Here is a 17,101-nt window from a genome sequence, read left to right as displayed (position 1 = left end):
GCCTGCCCGAGCACTTCCCGGGTGCTCTCGGTTGAGCTGGTGAGGGGCCGGGGGATGAACGGAGGCGGGTCCGGATGCCCTCCCCGATCCAGGTGGCGGGGAAGGAGGCCCGGGACTGAGAGAAAGGGCACAGGAGGGCCTAGCGGAGAGGAAAGTGGAGGTTCGGGTGGTGCTCAGAAAAAAGTCATCGCGATACCAGCTTCCCGCGCGCGGGCCTCTCCTCGTTCAGACTGAGGTGTGGCCCGGGTGCGGGCTCCCTATGTGTGTGCACACATGTACACGTATGTATAGTGTGAGCTGTGTGTGTGCATGTGTGTACGCGCAGGTGCATCCTATGTGGGCTCGCTGTATGTGCATGCGTATGCCCTGTGTGGGTTCTGTATGTGCATGCATCTGTATGCCCTGGGTGACTGCATGGGGGAGAGAGAGAGAGAGAGATCTGATAAGGTGCCAGCAACAGGCGCAATGGCTCCCCCCTTACCTGCAGGGGTATTGTAGGAAGCTCTCCCCGCTTAATGGAGCCCACACAGGGAGGAGAGAGGTGCCCCTTCACCCTGGGCAGGACTCCGTGTGGAAGGGCTTGTGGGCACCATCCACACCCTCGACTGTGTGGCCTGGGCAGGGTGGCCAAGCGGTCCCTTTTGTTGGAAGTAGAGTGGGGGTGGGCAGTAGGGTCAGAAGGCAGGACTCTGTCCTAGCTTCGCTCCCTCACCCTGCGGCTGTTCCCCAAGTCCATACACACGGCCAAGTTCCTTCCATCCTTGAAAGAAATCTGCCCCAAAACGTGCCCCCAGCCCTGCATTTCCTTGCAGCCATCTTCCCTCCTGGGGGCAAACAAAGAGCAACCTACGTGGCTTCCTCTTGTCCCCTTCCTGCCCCTTCTCCGCCCCTATCTGTCTTCTTCCCTTGCCACCCCAGTGGGGCTGCTCTCCCGAAGATCACCCAGGACCTAAGTGACATCCAGGGGCCACCATCTGACGCTGCCCTGGGCTTTATCCAACCCTGCTGAGCAGGCCACCACCACCCACCCTGCCTGATTTTCTCCTAGTCCTCCCGCTTATGCCCTCTGGGGCTCCCTGTCATAGGGGTAAGTCCAGCACCCGAATGAGGCTTCTGAAGTCCCGCCCTGGCCAGTCCTGCCGCAGCCCCATGGCCTGGGCTTCCTACGGTTTCTGTGCTCCAAACCATACTGAGTTTTCTTTTCCTGCCAGGCACAGTGCCCCATCTCCTTCCAGATGTTTGAACATGCTGTTTCTTGGCCTGGAGGAGCCTGCCTCTCTGCAGCACCCCCTCCCCACCCTAGCTAATACCTACCTACCTTTTGGTCTCATTTGGGAAGAAATAGATGCCGTCCCTCACAGCACCCACCCCCAAGGCGGAACTAGACGCCCCGTGGCACCCATGCCTCCCCAGGCATAGCTTGCCTGCTGGATGGCATTGCTCGCCCCTCCACACTGGCGCAGAGGAGGTGATAAGGGCTTATCCACACTCGTGGTGTGCAACATTTCTCTGATGATGGTCAGCTATGTGTGCAAAGCCTGGGCCTCCAACAAACTCAGAAGTGGATATCCAGCTGTTTTCCAGATGTATTCATTCAAGGAATATTTGTTGAGCACATACTATATGCCAGGCAATGTTCAAGATCAGCGCTGTTCAATAGAAATAGGATGTGAGCCACATGTGTAATTTTAAATTTTCCAGTAACCACATTAAAAAATAAAAGGAAACAGGGATGCCTGGGTGGCTCAGTCGTTGGGCGTCTGCCTTCAGCTCAGGTCATGATCCCAGGGTCCTGGGATTGAGCCCCGCATCAGGCTCCCTGCTCAGGCGGGAAGCCTGCTTCTCCCTCTCCCAATCCCCCTGCTTGTGTTCCCTCTCTCGCTGTCTCTCTCCCTGTGTCAAATAAATAAATAAAGATCTTTAAAAAAAAAAGTAAAAGGAAACAGATGAAATTAATTTTAATAACATTTTCTTTAACCCATCGTATCCAAAATGTTATTTCAACACATCATCGATATTAAAAAAAAAAAAGTATTAAGGAGATACTTATTTTGTCTTTGTACTAAGTATTTGAAATCTGGTGTGTGTTGGGGCGCCTTCCCTGTTCTGCGGGAAGACTGCTTCTCCCTCTCCCGCTTCCCCTGCTTGTGTTCCCTCTCTCGTTGTGTCTCTCTTGTCAAATAAATAAACAAAATCTTGAAAAATATATATTAAAAAAATCTGGTGTGTATTTTATGCTTAGAGCACATCTCAATTTGGATCACCCACTTTTTTTAATGATTTTGTTTACCTATTTGAGATATTGAGATAGAGAGAGTGACAGAGAGCATGCGCAGGGAGGAGAGGGAGAAGCAGGCTCCCCACTAAGCAGGGAGCCCGCCATGGGACTCGATCCCAGAACCCTGGGATCATGACCTGAGCCAAAGGCAGATGCTCAACCTACTGAGCCACCCAGCGCCCAGAACCAGCCACATTTTTAAGACTCAGTCACCACATGTGGCTAGTGACTGCTGTATTGAACAGAGCAGATCCAGATGTTGGGCTCCAGTGGTGAATAAAACCTGCCTTCATAAAGCTTACATTCTGGTGGGAAAGCAGGCAATAGAATATACTGCCAGGTATCGCTCAAAGTAAGGCAAGACAGTTACTATCCGTGGGGAGTGACACTGGAACAGAGAGTAGCAAAGAGCTAGCTATGAAGCTGGCTCCAGGAAGAGCATTCTGGGTGATGGGAATGACAAGTGCAAAGGCCCTGAGGCAGGAATACGTTGAGGGTTGTTTGAGGCCAGCAAGGAGGCCCGTGTGGCTGGAGTGGAGGAAGGGATAGGAGGGAGGGTCACCAGCACCTCAAATGCAACCCCAACTGCCTTAGTTTCCCATCTCCGTGCTGCTGTCTCCATCCATCCAGGCCACCCCCACCCTCTACTGCCAAAGCCTCTCTTCTGCCCGCCTCCCATGTCCTGTCAATCACCTGGTCCTCCCATTTTGCCACCTAAGCATTTCCTCCCCTTATCCGCTCTCACCCTTTGGGGGCTGCCCAGGGTCAGCCCTGTCCCCGGTGGCCTCGAGTGCTCCCACAGCTTCTGCTCTGCTCCCTACAATTCCAGTCTGAACAGCTCACTGGCTGGCTTGAAATCCTTCACTCCCGTTGCCCTCAGGGTCAAGTCCAGCTCCTGAACCAGCCCTGGCCTGAGCCTATCCCAGCCTCTCCAACTTACTTCTTCCAGCATTCCAACCAAAATGGTTAAAGCACAGAGCTGGTGACAGTTTCTGATCACATGAAGCTATTTATCACCTCTGTTTATCACGTCTGGCTAACTCTTTCCCTTAGACCTTCAGCTGGGAGGGAGCACCTCTTCCAGGAAGCCTTCTGAAACTTGCCCCAGGCCTGGTTAAATGCCCTGTGCTCCCATAGACCCAAGACTTAGTCACTGCCTTCCCCAGCTTGTACCCCAGTCACCGTCCTTGGGTCAGTTTCTCCTCTGGAGGAGGGGACCGGACCCTTTGCAAAACACATGTCAGACCTCAGTGATCAGACTCCACAGCGGGGTTCTCAACTGGGCAGTTCTGCCCTCCAGGGACACTTGGCAATGTCTGCAGACATATCACGTTGTCATAGCTGGGGGGAAGGTGCAACTAGCATCCAGTGGGCAGAGACCAGGGATGCTGCTAAACACCCTACAATGCACAGGACAGCCCCCCCCAACCCCAACAAAGAATCCCTGGGCCCAAAATGTCAGTTGTGCTGTGGCTAAGAAACTGCTCATCAACAATGAACTGTGAGCCTCAGAGGGCAACCTCAAGCCCCAGGGTCAAGGGTACTACCCTGGGGTGAGGGGGCACTCTGTAAATTCGGGGCGACTGCTCTAGTTGCCACAATGAGGTTGACCCTCTTGGCATTTGGTAGGTAGAAGCTAGAAATGCCAAGATGCCCTCTTGCAATACAGAATTATCACGCGTGGGGGCGCCCGTGGCTCAGTCGGAGGAGCATGTGACTCTTGATCTTGGGGTCGTGAGTTCGAGCTCCAAGATGGTTGCAGAGCTTATTTTAAAAAAGCGGGTGGGGGGGCGCCTGGGTGGCTCAGATGGTTAAGCGTCTGCCTTCGGCTCAGGTCATGATACCAGCCAGGGTCCTGGGATCGAGCAAGCCCTGCATCATGTTCCCTGCTTAGCGGGGAGCCTGCTTCTCCCCCTCCCTCTGCTTCTCCCCCTGCTCATGTTCTCTCTCTCTGTATCTCTGTGTCTCGAATGAATAAATTAAAAAAAAATCTTAAAAAAAATACCTGATTCTGTTCTACATGTGAAATATTAGAGGTTTGTGGATTTTTTTGGGGGGGAGGACATGGTTTTATTATACATTGTCAGCTTTTATTTCAACATTCACCCATATTCCTTAAGTTTCCTGGGCTTCTTGTAGAGAATGGCTTCCAACCTTACTTCTTTTTTTTTTTTTAAAGATTTTATTTATTTATTTGAGAAAGAGAATGAGAGGGAGAGAGAGCATGAGAGGGGGGAGGGTCAGCTGTGGGACTCGATCCCAGGACTCCAGGATCATGACCTGAGCCGAAGGCAGTCGCTCAACCAACTGAGCCACCGAGGCGCCCCTCAACCTTACTTCTTTTAAATGCCAATATATTAGGACGATATCCTATCTGCCTTAACACACTGAAATTCATAGACCTTTCCCATCAGCTACAGCTACGCCACAGTGTGATAGAAGAGTGATTTTTGTAAAGCACGTGGGTAGGTGTGTTATGTTAAATTTCTGTCAGATACATAAAGAAAATGTTAGAAAAAAATTGCTGGAGGACGAGAACCTCTGTCCCCGCGCACACTCTGGCCGCCCAGACGGCGAGATAAGTGAGGAGCTGCCGCCACCTGGTGGCTGAAATAGAAATGGCAGGCAGGCCCCTGCGGAAGGAGCTCTTCCTGCCTGGGAAATCTCTTCCCGCCCAGGCGCCCTGAGAACCCACCCCAGACACAGCCTTCACTGCCATCTCCCTGGAGCCCTCACACCTCAGTGCTTGACGCTTCTTTGGGGGCATCAGGGTTCCAGGAAAGACCTCTGGCTGAGAGGTGGGAACCCTGAGTACTGGGCCCCCATCTGCAATGAATTTGCTGTGTGCCCCTGGGCAAGGGCACTGCCCTCTCTGGGCCTTGATGTGTAGTGTGAAGAGTGGAGAGAATTGGTCTTTGATGCCACTACAGGCCTGCCACACTTGATCCTCTCAACCAGGAGCAACCAAGTTCCCTTGCAAGCTGTCTTCTCTGCCTCCTGCCCACAGAGTGACTTTAGGGCTTGGCAGGGGAGGGCAAGACAGTCCTTCTTGGACGCACAGGGACGGATGGGCTGGCTTTCTAAGGCCATCCCAATGCTACGTTCTTGTTAGGTTGCCAAGGGCTCCTGACCTGGGTACGCATGCCAACTGCCACTCCTGAAGGTCAAGTCCGGAATAGAACTCCTCTGCCACTTAGTGACCCCCAGACCCAAGCTCTGGCTTCCAAGGGCTCAGGACTCTCTGAAGGCAGAGGCAGGCTTCCCCCCTCAGACCAAGATTCCCAGAGAGCTGGGGCTGGCTTCCTCCCTCAGACTGGGGACTCCCCGAAGGTGGGAACAGTTTCTCCTCTCCCCTCCCCACCTCCAGCCTGGAGCTCCCTGACACGGGCTATGTAGACCCCTAGACAGAGGGCCTCCCAAGGGCAGGCCTATCTTGTTCCACCAAAGACCCCAGCGCCCGCAAGGCAGGCCCCGAAGGCAGCACAGTCCCGGTGCTCCTAGCTGCTCCTAGCCGCTCCCCCATCTCCAGCTCCCTGCCCACACGGTGGGAGAAGGCAGCGAGGCAGTGAGGCTCTGAGGCATGTGTAGAATAAATAGAACTTTATTCTTTATCCAGTAGATCTCAGTGGAAAGTCCAACAGTAACAGGTGCACCAGCGGGCTCTGGGGGGATGAGACCCCAACCCCGGGGCAAGGAGGGCAGGGCAGAACCAGCTCCCCCAGCCTGGGGGTGCAGGGGATGAGGGGAGGGAACCCCCTGTAGGCCCGTCCTGCGGGGCAAGGAGGGGGCATGGGGATGTGGTGGGGAGCGGGGGGCAGGCCAGGGAAACAGAGGAACTCAGGCCAAGTGTGTCTGTTGGCCCATCGGTCCGCTGTGTGTGTGTGTGTGTGTGTGTGTGTGTGTGCGCGCGCGCGCGTGTGTGTGTGCGCGTGCGTGTGTGTCTGGGGGCCCTGTGGGCAGTGCTGGTGGCTGTGAGGCTGGGGGACAGGGGCAGCTTGAACTCCTTGGCCAGCCCCTTCACAGTGGGGGCTGGAGGGCTTAGATGATGGGAGAGGCAGCTCTGCCAAGTCCACAGGGCTGAGAAATACACACGAATATGTTCTGAGGGCTCCCCCCTTGCTTTGCCCCCTGCCCTTTCATGGTGGGCCCCCTCCTCCTGGGGGCTGCCTGAAACTGTCCATGCCCAGTGGTTAGGCAGAGGGAGAAGGGGAGGACAGACCTCGGAAAGTTAGTACTTCACAGTTTTAAAGAGAAAACTGAGGAGAAAAAGGCTGGGGAGCAGGGCTAGGGGGTGCAGGGACATGGAGAGTGCGGGAGCCCCTTGTGAGCCGCTCCCCTCCCCCAAGACCCACCCCCCTCCAGCTCTGGATCCAGCTCCCCCCAATACACAGCACAGATTCCTTCAGTATAAATGTGCTTAAAATGAAAATTCTTATTAAAAAAATCAAAACCAAAAAAAATTTAAAATAAAAACAAAACCAGCGAGAATTAATACCTGGGGGTTGGTACGGCAGGGTATGTACAGGGGGAACCCCCCCACCCCTGGCCCACCCCCTCTGTCACCAACCGAGGCAGGGGGGTTTCCCGACCGGGGGGCAATGGCTTGCGGGTTCTGAGTACGGGGGAGCCAGGTCCTGGCATTTGCTGGTGATGAAGATGTGGCGAGGGGGGCAGAGGGCTGTCTTGATGAACGCAAGGCCCCCAGGCTCCATCCTGAGGCCCAGGACCAGGGGTCCTCACTCAGTTCACGACCTTGCCCCTGACGTCAGCCCAGGCTGCAGGAGCAGGCAGTCCATGCTGCCCGGGCCTCCCTCTGAAGAGTCGCCGCCTCCTCCCTCCTGTCTCCGAGGAAAGGGAGGACAGGTGGGGGGGGCAGGGCTGGTGGGGGTCGCATGGTTGGTAGAAAGGCAGAGAAAAGCCAGGGCGTGGGGTGAGGGTTGTGTCCACGGGGCACGGGCAGTCACGGGGAGTGGGTGGCCGGGCTGCTTCTGTTTGAGCTGGGGCTGAGGCTGGGGCTGCAGCTGCCGGGTGGGGGGGCCAGGCCGCCCCCATCCCGCCCCCCGCCCCCTGGCTGTCCGCTCAGAGTGTCCAGGCCCTCGGAGTTCTCCAGCATTTCCTGGATGAGAGGTGGCATGGAGCCCGGGATCTCCATCTTCAGCGTGATCACCCGCTCAGCCCCTGCCGGAAAGGAATAGCAGAGATCAACACATGGGCCCCCAGCCTCACAAAGCTCCAGGAGGGAGGGTGCAGGTTGGAAGGACCAGTTCTACCCGTATCGGCATCCACCACGGACCGAACTCGGGGCGCAGTTCTCTGACATAAGCCAGCTCTCTTAGGCCCCCAAGTCTAGGGGCAGCAGTGGTTGCAAACCCAGGCTCGGGGGTCAGACTGCCTGGGGTGGACCCGGGGCCCTTCCTACGTGCCGTGTGTTACAGATTCTCCTCCTGACGCCGCAAACACAGCTCTGTAAACACCATCATGATCCCCGTTCCTCAGGTGGGAAACTGAGGCGCAGCGCTGCTCAACACACACCCACACGGTCTGGCTACAGAGCCATGCCCTCAACTAGCACGCAAAGGTGACAATGCCCCCTCAGAGCTCCCACGCAGGAGGTCACCTGGGCACGGGGAAGTCCAGATGAGTGGGGCATCGTCTTGGGCACGAAGATGTGGGGTGGGGTGCTGACTCCCACGTGGGGGGCCTGACTCTGGGCACGGGCAGGGGGTCCTGGGCCAGGTGTTGGGGTCCGGCTCTGGCATACACACAGGGCACGAGCCTCACCCTTAGCACTGATGCTTCGCAGGTCTGTGATCTTCATCAGCATCTTGGGGAACATGTGAGGGCGGCTGGGTCTCCGTTTCCGCACATAGACCTTCAGCGCCTCCAGCAGCGGCTCCTGAAGCATGTCCACCCTGTCTGGCTGCTCCAGGTCCTGCCGGTCTGAGGAAGCAGATGCCCCCTGAGCAGCTCCGCCCAGGGCTAGCAAGGAACACAGCCGCGCTCCCAGCCTCAGTCACTGGGGGGCGCGCTGGCCCAGGCCACAGGCTGAGCGTCTCTGCTCCTGGGACCTCCCCATACAGGGCAGGGCTTGCGGTCTGTGGGCTGTTGAGAAAGACCCTAAGAGGCTCTTAAATGTGAGCAGAGAGGAACTGGGGTGGGGTCGTCCGGGGCCCTCTCTGACAGCCCAATTCATAGGGATGGGGCCCGTGAACACAGGCAGTGCCATCCTCAGGCAAAGGGAGGATGCCCAGGTAGGTCTCACTCCCGCCCGTTACTATAGACACGAGCACAATATATCGAAACTCTTCATCAAATAACAACAGCGGCCAACATCTACTGGGCCTTACTGTAGGCAAACTGTGCCTTCTTTATTACCTCTTAATCCCCCCCATCAACTTTATGAGGTGGAGACCCTTACTGCCCCATTTTAAAGAAAACAGGGACTCAATGAAGTTCAACAACCTGCTCAAGAGGTCACAAGCTGGCCAGGATTTGAACCTGGGTGGTCTGACCCTCAAGCCCTCACTCTTAAGCCCCCCGGAAGGGGCACAACCCATCAACAGGGAAGCAGACATCAGGCGTCCGCCCCTTCTCCCTTGCTGTGCGGCCACAGACCAGACCCCGCCCCTCTGCGTTCTCCGTTCACCCCTCTGAGGGGGCGTGACACAGAGGCCCCCTTCTGATCTGACCCTGGGCTTCTCCCTGGAAGAGACTCCGGGGGCCGCCCCACCACCCTGGGCCTGGCTCCCCAGCCCCAGGCCCCCTGCCCACCTCCACAGATGAGACAGATGGCACTGAGAAGACCAGTCTCAGCGTCATCCATCTCCAGGGGCAGCAGCTGGTTGGCGAAGGCAAAGACCAGGTCCGTGAGGGGGCCGAAGCCGGCATTGTGCATCTGGGTCCGGTTGAGGGTGAGCCCATCGGAGAAGGTCATTGTGTCCTGCTCGGGCGTGTACCGCGTGCAGATCCGCAGGATCTGGGAGCAGAGGATGCACGAGTTCAGGGACTGGACCCATCTCCCCAGCACTTCCAGTACCAGCATCCCCACAGGACCACTGGGCAGGCGGCCAAACCAGTGCTGTCTGATAGAACCTTCTGCAATGATGGAAATGTTCTAGGTCTGCCCCCACGCAAATAGTAGCCACCAGCCAACGTAGCCACTGGGCCCCTGAAATGTGGTTAGTGCAGCTGAGGAACTGAACTAAATTTAATCTTAATTCATTTAAATTTGAAGGGCCACACACAACAAGCCACTACCGTACAGTGCAGATCTAGATCATCCGGTCTCCACGAAGAGAATCTAAGGGGAAACTAGAATTTGCAGAAGGCAAGGACCAGAGCGGATTTGGGTCTCCAGTCCCCAGGACTGGGTACACAGCAGAACTCCATGAATGTGTATCAGCTCCAACCATTTCAAACCCTGATCCAGGGCTGAAACTCTTGCATCTGGGGCATGGGAACAGGGGACTACCCAGAAATGCCACACCCTGCTCCTCCCGCCCCACCCCTACCAGGAAGCTGCAGCCTTGTCACCTCTCAGGTTCCCCACCCTGGAAGTGGCCAAGAAGGGACAGGTGGGCTGAGCCCATTAGGGAAGTCAAGGAGCAGAGTCCTCCCAGCCTTGACTTTGACAGTTCCCAGCACGCACATCCTGCCTCTAGCCTGGCCACCCTCTGCTCCACCAAATGCCCGGCAGTCCCCTGAATCCAGCTGGTCTCACACCCTTGGGCCTGTCACACCCTGTCCCCAAGTTAGGGCCCTCTCACGTGCCCCTTCTATACAACCCGGGGTGCTCCCTCCTCTGGGACGCCTGCCCTGGGGGCCCGCAGCTGTGGCTCTCTCCTGCAGAGAAGGGACAGCCCATCCCCATCTCCAGCCAGCACTCAGCAAGGTTTGGTAACCTCTGTTTACATATCTGCTGCCTCCACACACAGAAGGTTCTCAAGAGAGGGGCTGGTGTCGTGTTCACCTCTGTTTCCTGACACCCAGCTCAAGGCCTGGCCACACAGGGTCCTGGGTGAATCTTTATTAGATGGAAGAGATGGGCAGATGGGTGGTAGGGTGGAAGTTTCAAGGGAAAGATGGGGTGAGCATGGATGGACGCATGTGTGGGTGAACGGGTGAAGCAGTGGACATCCAGATGCTGAGGGGCTATGGGAACAGGTGGTCACGTGGGGGAAGGGAAGGGTGGGCACTTGGGTGGGGGGCATTTGAACAGATCGATTCCAGATGTGTGTCTGGGGAAGGTGGCTATCTGAATAGCAGGACCTCCTCCAAGGACTCAGGGGCAGTGCCCGGGTGGGCAGGGTGCAGACCCTCACCAGGATGTCCAGGCAGGCAGCCTTGAGGAGGGTGATCTGGTCAGCAATGGTGAGGGTGGTGAAGCCGGGCAGTTGCTTGGCGAACTCCACAGTCTTAATGATGCACTTGGTGGAGAGTTCACTGAACTTGTCCCAGAGGTCAATGTCCAGAGAGACACGTTGCTCTGAGCTGTTGTTCTGGGAGGATGGGGGAGAGTGAGGGCCCTCTCCTCGTGTGCCCCTTCTCGGCCTGGCTCTGCCGCCCCCACGGGCCTGCCCTCCACCCGCTTCACTTCCTGAGAGCTCCGCGATCAGGAAGCAGGAGGAGGAGGGAGAAGAGGGGAAAGGACACAGAAGCCCGGGCAGGGGTGAGGGGGGGCAGGATGGGCCCCGTGGCACTGGGGGCACCCCGCCCTGCCAGGCTGGGGGAAACCATACCGTAGTGTATTTGCCCAGCTGACAGAGGGCAGGGAAGGTTTCCTGGTGCGCTTTGCGCACCTTCTCGATGAGCTCCCCCACCTCGGGCGTCAGCGTGTAGCTCTCGGAGCACTCGGGCTTGGGCGCCTCCTTCTTCTTCTTGTTTCTGTCATTCCTCACAGCTGTGGAGGGCAGAGGCCAGGGTTACAGCAGGTGCGGGCAGCGGCCCATCCCTGCCCGAGTTCCTCCCACCAGACAGAGCCGCTGCTGCGGCTGCCAAGGAAGTCACCCGGCCGGGCCTCACGCACACACACAGCGATGCGCACGCGGGAGCGCACGTGTGAATGCGCACATACGAGTGCACAGGCAGGTAAGGTGTCCACGCACGGCCCACCCATCCATGCCCACCTGAACCCCATGCCAAGTCCGGCCCCGGCACGTGACCATCGCACACACACACACACCCCTTGGCCGGCCCGTGGCCCCTGTACCCCACGCGTCTTTGCGGGCCCACACTCCAGGCGTACCCGGGGGGGGGGGTCCAGGGCTGAAAGCAAGTGTGCAGAGGGTCCCACCCCTGTGCTCTGCCTCCCCTGCCCCCATTCCCTCGGCCGGCTCCTGCCTCCACTGGCCCCCAGCCCTCCTGGGCAGCAGCCTCCCTGGGGGTCCCTGGGACTGGCTCCGAGCAGCTCCCCAGCCTGAAAGTGGGGGGCCCGGGAGGCAGAATCTCTCGGCCCATTAGCTGGGGGAGCTGACAAATCACCAGGGGCGCTGAGCCGCACACACCACTCAGCTTTAAAGAAGCGATGGGGTCGTTACCAGCCGATTATCCCAGACACGCAATCACTCACAAGACCAGCGGTGGCGGCTGCTGAAGCTGGAGGAAGGGGGGGGGGGGGGGCCAGGGAGGGGGCAGCGGCTGGGGGGGGGAACTGGCATAATTTGGAGATCACTCATGTCGATTCTGCAAATTCAATAAAGTGCAAGGGAGAGGAGGGAGAGGGAGAGGGAGAGTGGGGGGGATAATTTGGGAAGAGAAAATTGCAGCTGTGACAAGACGTTTATCATTCGGAAGCTTTAATTCTATTGAACTGGCAGCTGCTCAGCTCGGGGCACTGAGCAGCCGGAGAGGAGGAGGGAGGGAAAGGGGGAGTTGGTAGGGGGGGAGGGGGGTCCCCACCCTGGTCCTCGGCACTGAAACGCTCTGGGGGTGGAAGGTGGCAGAAGCCGCAGGAGGAGCGGTGCTGGGCCCTGAAGGGAAGGGTCCCAAGTTGTCACCCACTCAACAGCACTTCCTGGGCACCAGACCCCACGTCCTCCACCTCCTGTGGCAGGAGGTGGCGAGTTGCTTGCTGCAGGGCCCCTCTGCTCCCATGTGGGGCTCCACGTGCCCCCCCACATCCCCTCCCCACTACCCTCTTCCACTGTCCTCCCCACAAAGGGCTAGGGGGTCCTGCAGCCCCCCTCCCCCACCCCATCCCCCAAGGCTCAGGCTCCATGGCAACGGCCACGCAGACAAGGAGGCGTCTGTCAGCGTCATTTATCTCTGACATCATCAATCACCGGTCACCACAGCAACACCCATGATTCAACACAAGAGGGTCTCCCTGTGCAGCCTGCCCTCCCTCCCTCCGTCCGTCGGGCCTCAGCTGAGCCCAAACTGGAAACCCCCAGTTCCTCTGGGATCTGAGAAGTCCCAATTCTCCCTTCCAACTCTAGGGCCCTGGCTTCACCAGACAATGGCTTTTAGATCCCTGTGCCTGCCACACACCCCGCCCCCCCCACACAAATACCAACCGGCCGCCCCCCCACACACACACAAAAACCAACCAGCACCCCCAGCGCAAACCCTCCACTAAGAGGCACAACCCGGAGGCCCTCAGGTAGGCCCTGAGCCCCGCCCCAAAGCCAAGCAGGGCCTGGAAGCAGACACACACGGCCAACCACTTGCCAACACGAACGGCGGCCCACACACGGACGCACAGCTGGCTAGCCGCGGGGACAGACAGACAGGTCCTCGCAGCTGTACACAAACCATCCTTAGCTACAAGCACGCACACCATGCGGTGGGCACGCACGCTCCCAGCCAGGCGCACCGCGCACACGTGCCCACGCCCCTGGCCTTTGGGGAGCGCGTAGGGGCCCGGCCCGGCGCACTCACACTCCTTGGACATGCCCACTTCGAAGCACTTCTGCAGCCGGCAGTACTGGCAACGGTTCCGGGTCACCTTGTTGATGATGCAGTTCTTGTCCCGGTGACACGTGTACACCATGTTCTTCTGGATGCTGCGCCGGAAGAAGCCCTGGGTATGGAGGAAAAGGAGTCGGCTCAGCCACACCCGTGGTGAGGACAGAGGGCCAGGCCAGCCGCTGCCCCAAGCCTTTGGCCATCACCTACCTGGGCGGGCCTGACAAGGTGAAGAAAACAGTCCACCTACAAGGATACCCCCCCCCCCCCGCCCCAGAAGAATCCCAGGGCCTGCCTCAACACGGCAGGTGGGCGGTGGTCTTCCCACAAGCTATCCCCACAGTTCTGGCTTCCTCCCTCCCGGCAAAAAGGACCTCAGGGCTGCTAAGTGAGTCAGGAAAAGGGGCAGACAGGACTCGATGGGAGAGGCAGGGCTCTGGAACCCACAGCCCTGGGCTTGGGGCACAGGAAGAAGAGGCCAGAGAAGGCCATACACAGGCTGGCCAGGGAGGTGGAGATGCACACACGGTCAGGAGCAAGGCGGCAAGACACATGCTCACCACCCCGGCAGAGGTGCATGATCACCAGCCGATCCGGGCTGGTCAGGGTCTACACACAGAGACAAGCAAACCAAACAAACTGGGAACCACCAGACAGGACAGACAGACACACCGAGCCCAAAGCCTTGTGCTTTGCCTTGCTCTCTGCCCCACACCTGGGGAGAGCCACTCCATGCTGAGGGGCAGCCCGGTGCCTCAAGCCTCAAAGCCGAGCAGCTTCTGCGCCCCAATCCCTGGGGAAGACACCTATACAGAGGCTCGGGCACTGGGAGAAGGGAAGAAGGCAGGCCCACAGCTGCTGGGAAGGTGGCAGCCACATCTGTCCCCTGAAGCCTAACACGGGCACGGGGAAAGCCAGTCAGACCCTGGGGATCCCACAGCCTGGGCGCCTGAAGGAGAGGCCAAGGCAGGGCGCCGGCTCCTCACTGCCTCTGCCAGGCTGCTGTGGTGAGGCTGAGGCAGGGCCATCGGGGGCAGGCCTCCTGGGTCCCTGGCCAAGAGCCAGTTGGCAGCCAGCTCACTGTGACAGCATGGGCGGCAAGCAGGAGCCGAGCGGGGGCGGGGGGGGGGGTATGCCCTGCCTGCTAGAGGATGGAGATGGGGAGAGGGGCTCAGGCGGGAGGGGGACCTCCAGTTTGGGGGTCCCTGATCATCTACTGCAGGCTTCCTCTCCTCCAAGGCTCTGCCACCTTCTGTGGGGAAGGAAGCAAGAGCGGCAGTTTCCGAGACACCCCCCCCACCAATGGCATACTCCAGGACGAGGCAGGGGGGGCACCCCATTTATCTAATCAGGGCTGTCCTTCCCAGTGAACCCTCAACTCACCTTGCAGCCCTCACAGGCGCTGACCCCATAGTGGTAGCCTGAGGATTTGTCTTGACAGACAAAGCAAGGCTTGTAGATGCGGGGGAGGGGGGGTGGCGAGGGAGGACTGGGCACTATCTCTTCGGAACTGCTGCTCTGGGTCTCAATGGCTAGAGAGAGAAGAGGGGAGGGGCGGTTAGAGACCCAGGTTGCCATCCCTAATCCCGTGCCCACCCTGCTTCAAGAACTCCCCCCCAACCCCCCCCCCCCGCCCAGCCTCTCCCAGCCTCACCACTGCTACCAGGACTCTCAGTCTGGGGCAGGGACAGTCTCAGGAAAGCTGGGACTCCTCAGCCAGACTTGGACAATGAGCTGCCCATGAAGCTTCCAGCACCCCATCACTCCTGCCTACTCCCCCAGGACCCCACCTTCAAAACCAGAAAGATCAGAGGATAAACCATCAGATTTGCATTGTGGACAGGACTATCCTTGGGGGGTGGGGGCAAGAGTCAGCCTGGCTCTCAAGCCCTGGCCCCACAGGGCAGCCTGGCCCCATCTCCCCCAAGTTAGGAAGGAGTTAAGGCCTGGTAAGGAGGGAGAGAAGAGGACACAGGCTGGGGGCAGAGGAAACTGGGGTCAACAGGATATTCAAAGCGGCCACTCCCCCACCCCCTCTGCTTCCGCTCCCTCCTTCACCCACCCCACCAGTAGCCACAGCCCCTCCTCCACCTAAACAATCCCCTGGCTAGGGACCCAAGGCAGGGCGCGCAAACGTTGGAGCAGAGCAGGTGGGGATTCCCCCGAGATAAGCAGGGGGACCCGGGGAGACAGGGAGAAGAGTCCCTCTGAGCCCCGGAAGCCCACTGCTCTGGGTGCCCCCTGTCTGGGGGGGAAGCAGCATGACAAAGGGGGGTCTGTTCCTATCAATGCTCTGTCTGTCTGCCCTCAATACTATGTCCGGGTTACTACCCCCCTCCCCTCCTGTTATTCAGCTCCAAGAGGGCGGGGGGGGGGGGGTGGTGACCCAGCCAACAGGGGCAGCCCCCACTGGCCAAATCCTCCCCACTGCCTGGCCCACTGCCCATCACCCCAGGCAGAACAGAGCTGGGTTGGGTGGGGGCTGTCTGTGCCCAAAGCCTGGGCCGCTGGGGGTGTATCATGCTGGATGAGAACTATGGCCGAGGCAATCCCAAATTCCCAAGGTACCACCCGGCATCCTCCAGAGGCCTTTGCCAAAGTCTACTTGTCCAGGGCCAAGGAGGGGCAAGGATGTCTCCCTGGGTAGGAAGATCCCAGCCTCCTCCCCTACCCCAGAATCCTACCTATTCTCACCCCAAACTCCAGCACACAAGGTTCTGGAATTCAGAGAGTCCCAGAGCTCCTGGTCCAAGCACCTCATAAGCCATGAATCATATGGCCCCCAAGTGCAGGCACAGAGAAAAGCAGCTGGACATGGGGGGCTGGCTGCATATGACCCCCCTCCCCCTTACCTGCAGACACACAGGAATTGCCAGGCAGTGATGACAGGGAACCAGGCCAACAACCTTGGCAGGGCCTTCCTGGCTCTCAGTGGGGCCCGAGCACCACTTCCCTGGTCAGCCTGGCTGACCAGCACCGCTGTGGCCCTGTGCCCCTGTCCCTGCCCAGAGACCAGCCTGCAGCAAAGGAATACTGGATACCCGGACCCCCACCAGTCTACAGCCTCTTCACTGACCTCCCCTGGCCCTCTGCTTCTCACCCCAACTCTAAACTGCCCTGGCCTGGCTTCCCCCCCCCCCCCACCTCACCCTCCCTGAGGCCAGACAAGCAAATCGGACAGGCGAGAGGCCTGAGAACAGCTGCTGGGGGGGGGTTGGGGTTGGGGGGCCTGGGTGAGGCCAGGAGGCAGAGGGGTGAGCCACAAAGGAGCCCTTTGTTGTGCTAACTTTTTCCAAGACGTAAAAGGAGTAACAATAGACAATCCAGACTGCTGGGGGGGGGGGGGTCAAGGACAAGGGGGTGTGGGGGGACCACGGCCTAGAATCCAATAAGCACAGGATGAAGGCACTGACCTCCCCTCCCCTCCCCATCCGCCCTTTGCCCTGGGCCCACCCCTCCAATGCCCGCCCCACCTCTAAAATGGGACAGCGGGAGCTTTGGGGTACAGCATGGGGCAGAGGGAGGGGAGGGCATGGGGAGACACACAGGATTACCAGGACCAGGGACAGACAGCTCTAAGGCCAGACACTGACTAAAGGGGCAATAACCCATAGAACTTTGGAGCTAAGGGGCGCCTGGGGGGCTCAGTCGTTGAGTCCCCCTTAAGCTCAGGTGCTGGGATGGAGCCCCACCTGCTTCTCCCTCTCCCACTCCCCCTGCTTGTGTTCCCTCTCTCACTGTCAAACAAATAAATAAAATCTTTAAAAGAAATACAATGGGATCAATAAAAAAAAGAAAGAAAGAAAGAAATTTGGAGCTAAGGCAAAGTCCAGAGAGTGTTTATAAAACTTAAAGAATGTGCTTTTTAAAATTGTTTTGCAGCAGGATGGGGGAGATGAGCTGAGGTGGGAGCTACAT

General features: G+C 58.5%; 1 protein-coding gene across 8 annotated transcripts in view; it reads right to left on the bottom strand.

Moving 5' to 3' along the window:
* Window positions 1–5,878: 5,878 nt before the first annotated feature.
* Window positions 5,879–17,101, bottom strand: part of RARA (retinoic acid receptor alpha) — a 44,755-nt gene continuing 33,532 nt past the window's right edge. For 5 of the 8 annotated variants that reach the window (XM_027625534.2, XM_027625535.2, XM_027625536.2 and 2 more), the window contains 7 exons: window positions 14,567–14,715; window positions 13,157–13,298; window positions 11,017–11,177; window positions 10,600–10,776; window positions 9,050–9,254; window positions 8,060–8,218; window positions 5,879–7,456 (listed from right to left, as the gene is read on the bottom strand). In XM_027625534.2, the coding sequence (XP_027481335.1) occupies window positions 7,239–7,456; window positions 8,060–8,218; window positions 9,050–9,254; window positions 10,600–10,776; window positions 11,017–11,177; window positions 13,157–13,298; window positions 14,567–14,715 (1,211 nt within the window). In that variant the 3' untranslated portion in view covers window positions 5,879–7,238. Of the gene's footprint in view, window positions 7,457–8,059; window positions 8,219–9,049; window positions 9,255–10,599; window positions 10,777–11,016; window positions 11,178–13,156; window positions 13,299–14,566; window positions 14,716–14,837; window positions 14,974–16,035; window positions 16,497–17,101 lie in introns of those variants that run through there. The other 3 variants (XM_027625539.2, XM_027625540.2, XM_027625533.2) reach the window with 3 other exon arrangements.

The sequence above is a fragment of the Zalophus californianus genome, chromosome 16 (assembly GCF_009762305.2).
Source record: "Zalophus californianus isolate mZalCal1 chromosome 16, mZalCal1.pri.v2, whole genome shotgun sequence".
Lineage (NCBI taxonomy): Eukaryota > Metazoa > Chordata > Mammalia > Carnivora > Otariidae > Zalophus > Zalophus californianus.
Note: the sequence above shows the minus strand (reverse complement) of the source record. Positions and strands in the feature narration are given on the sequence as shown.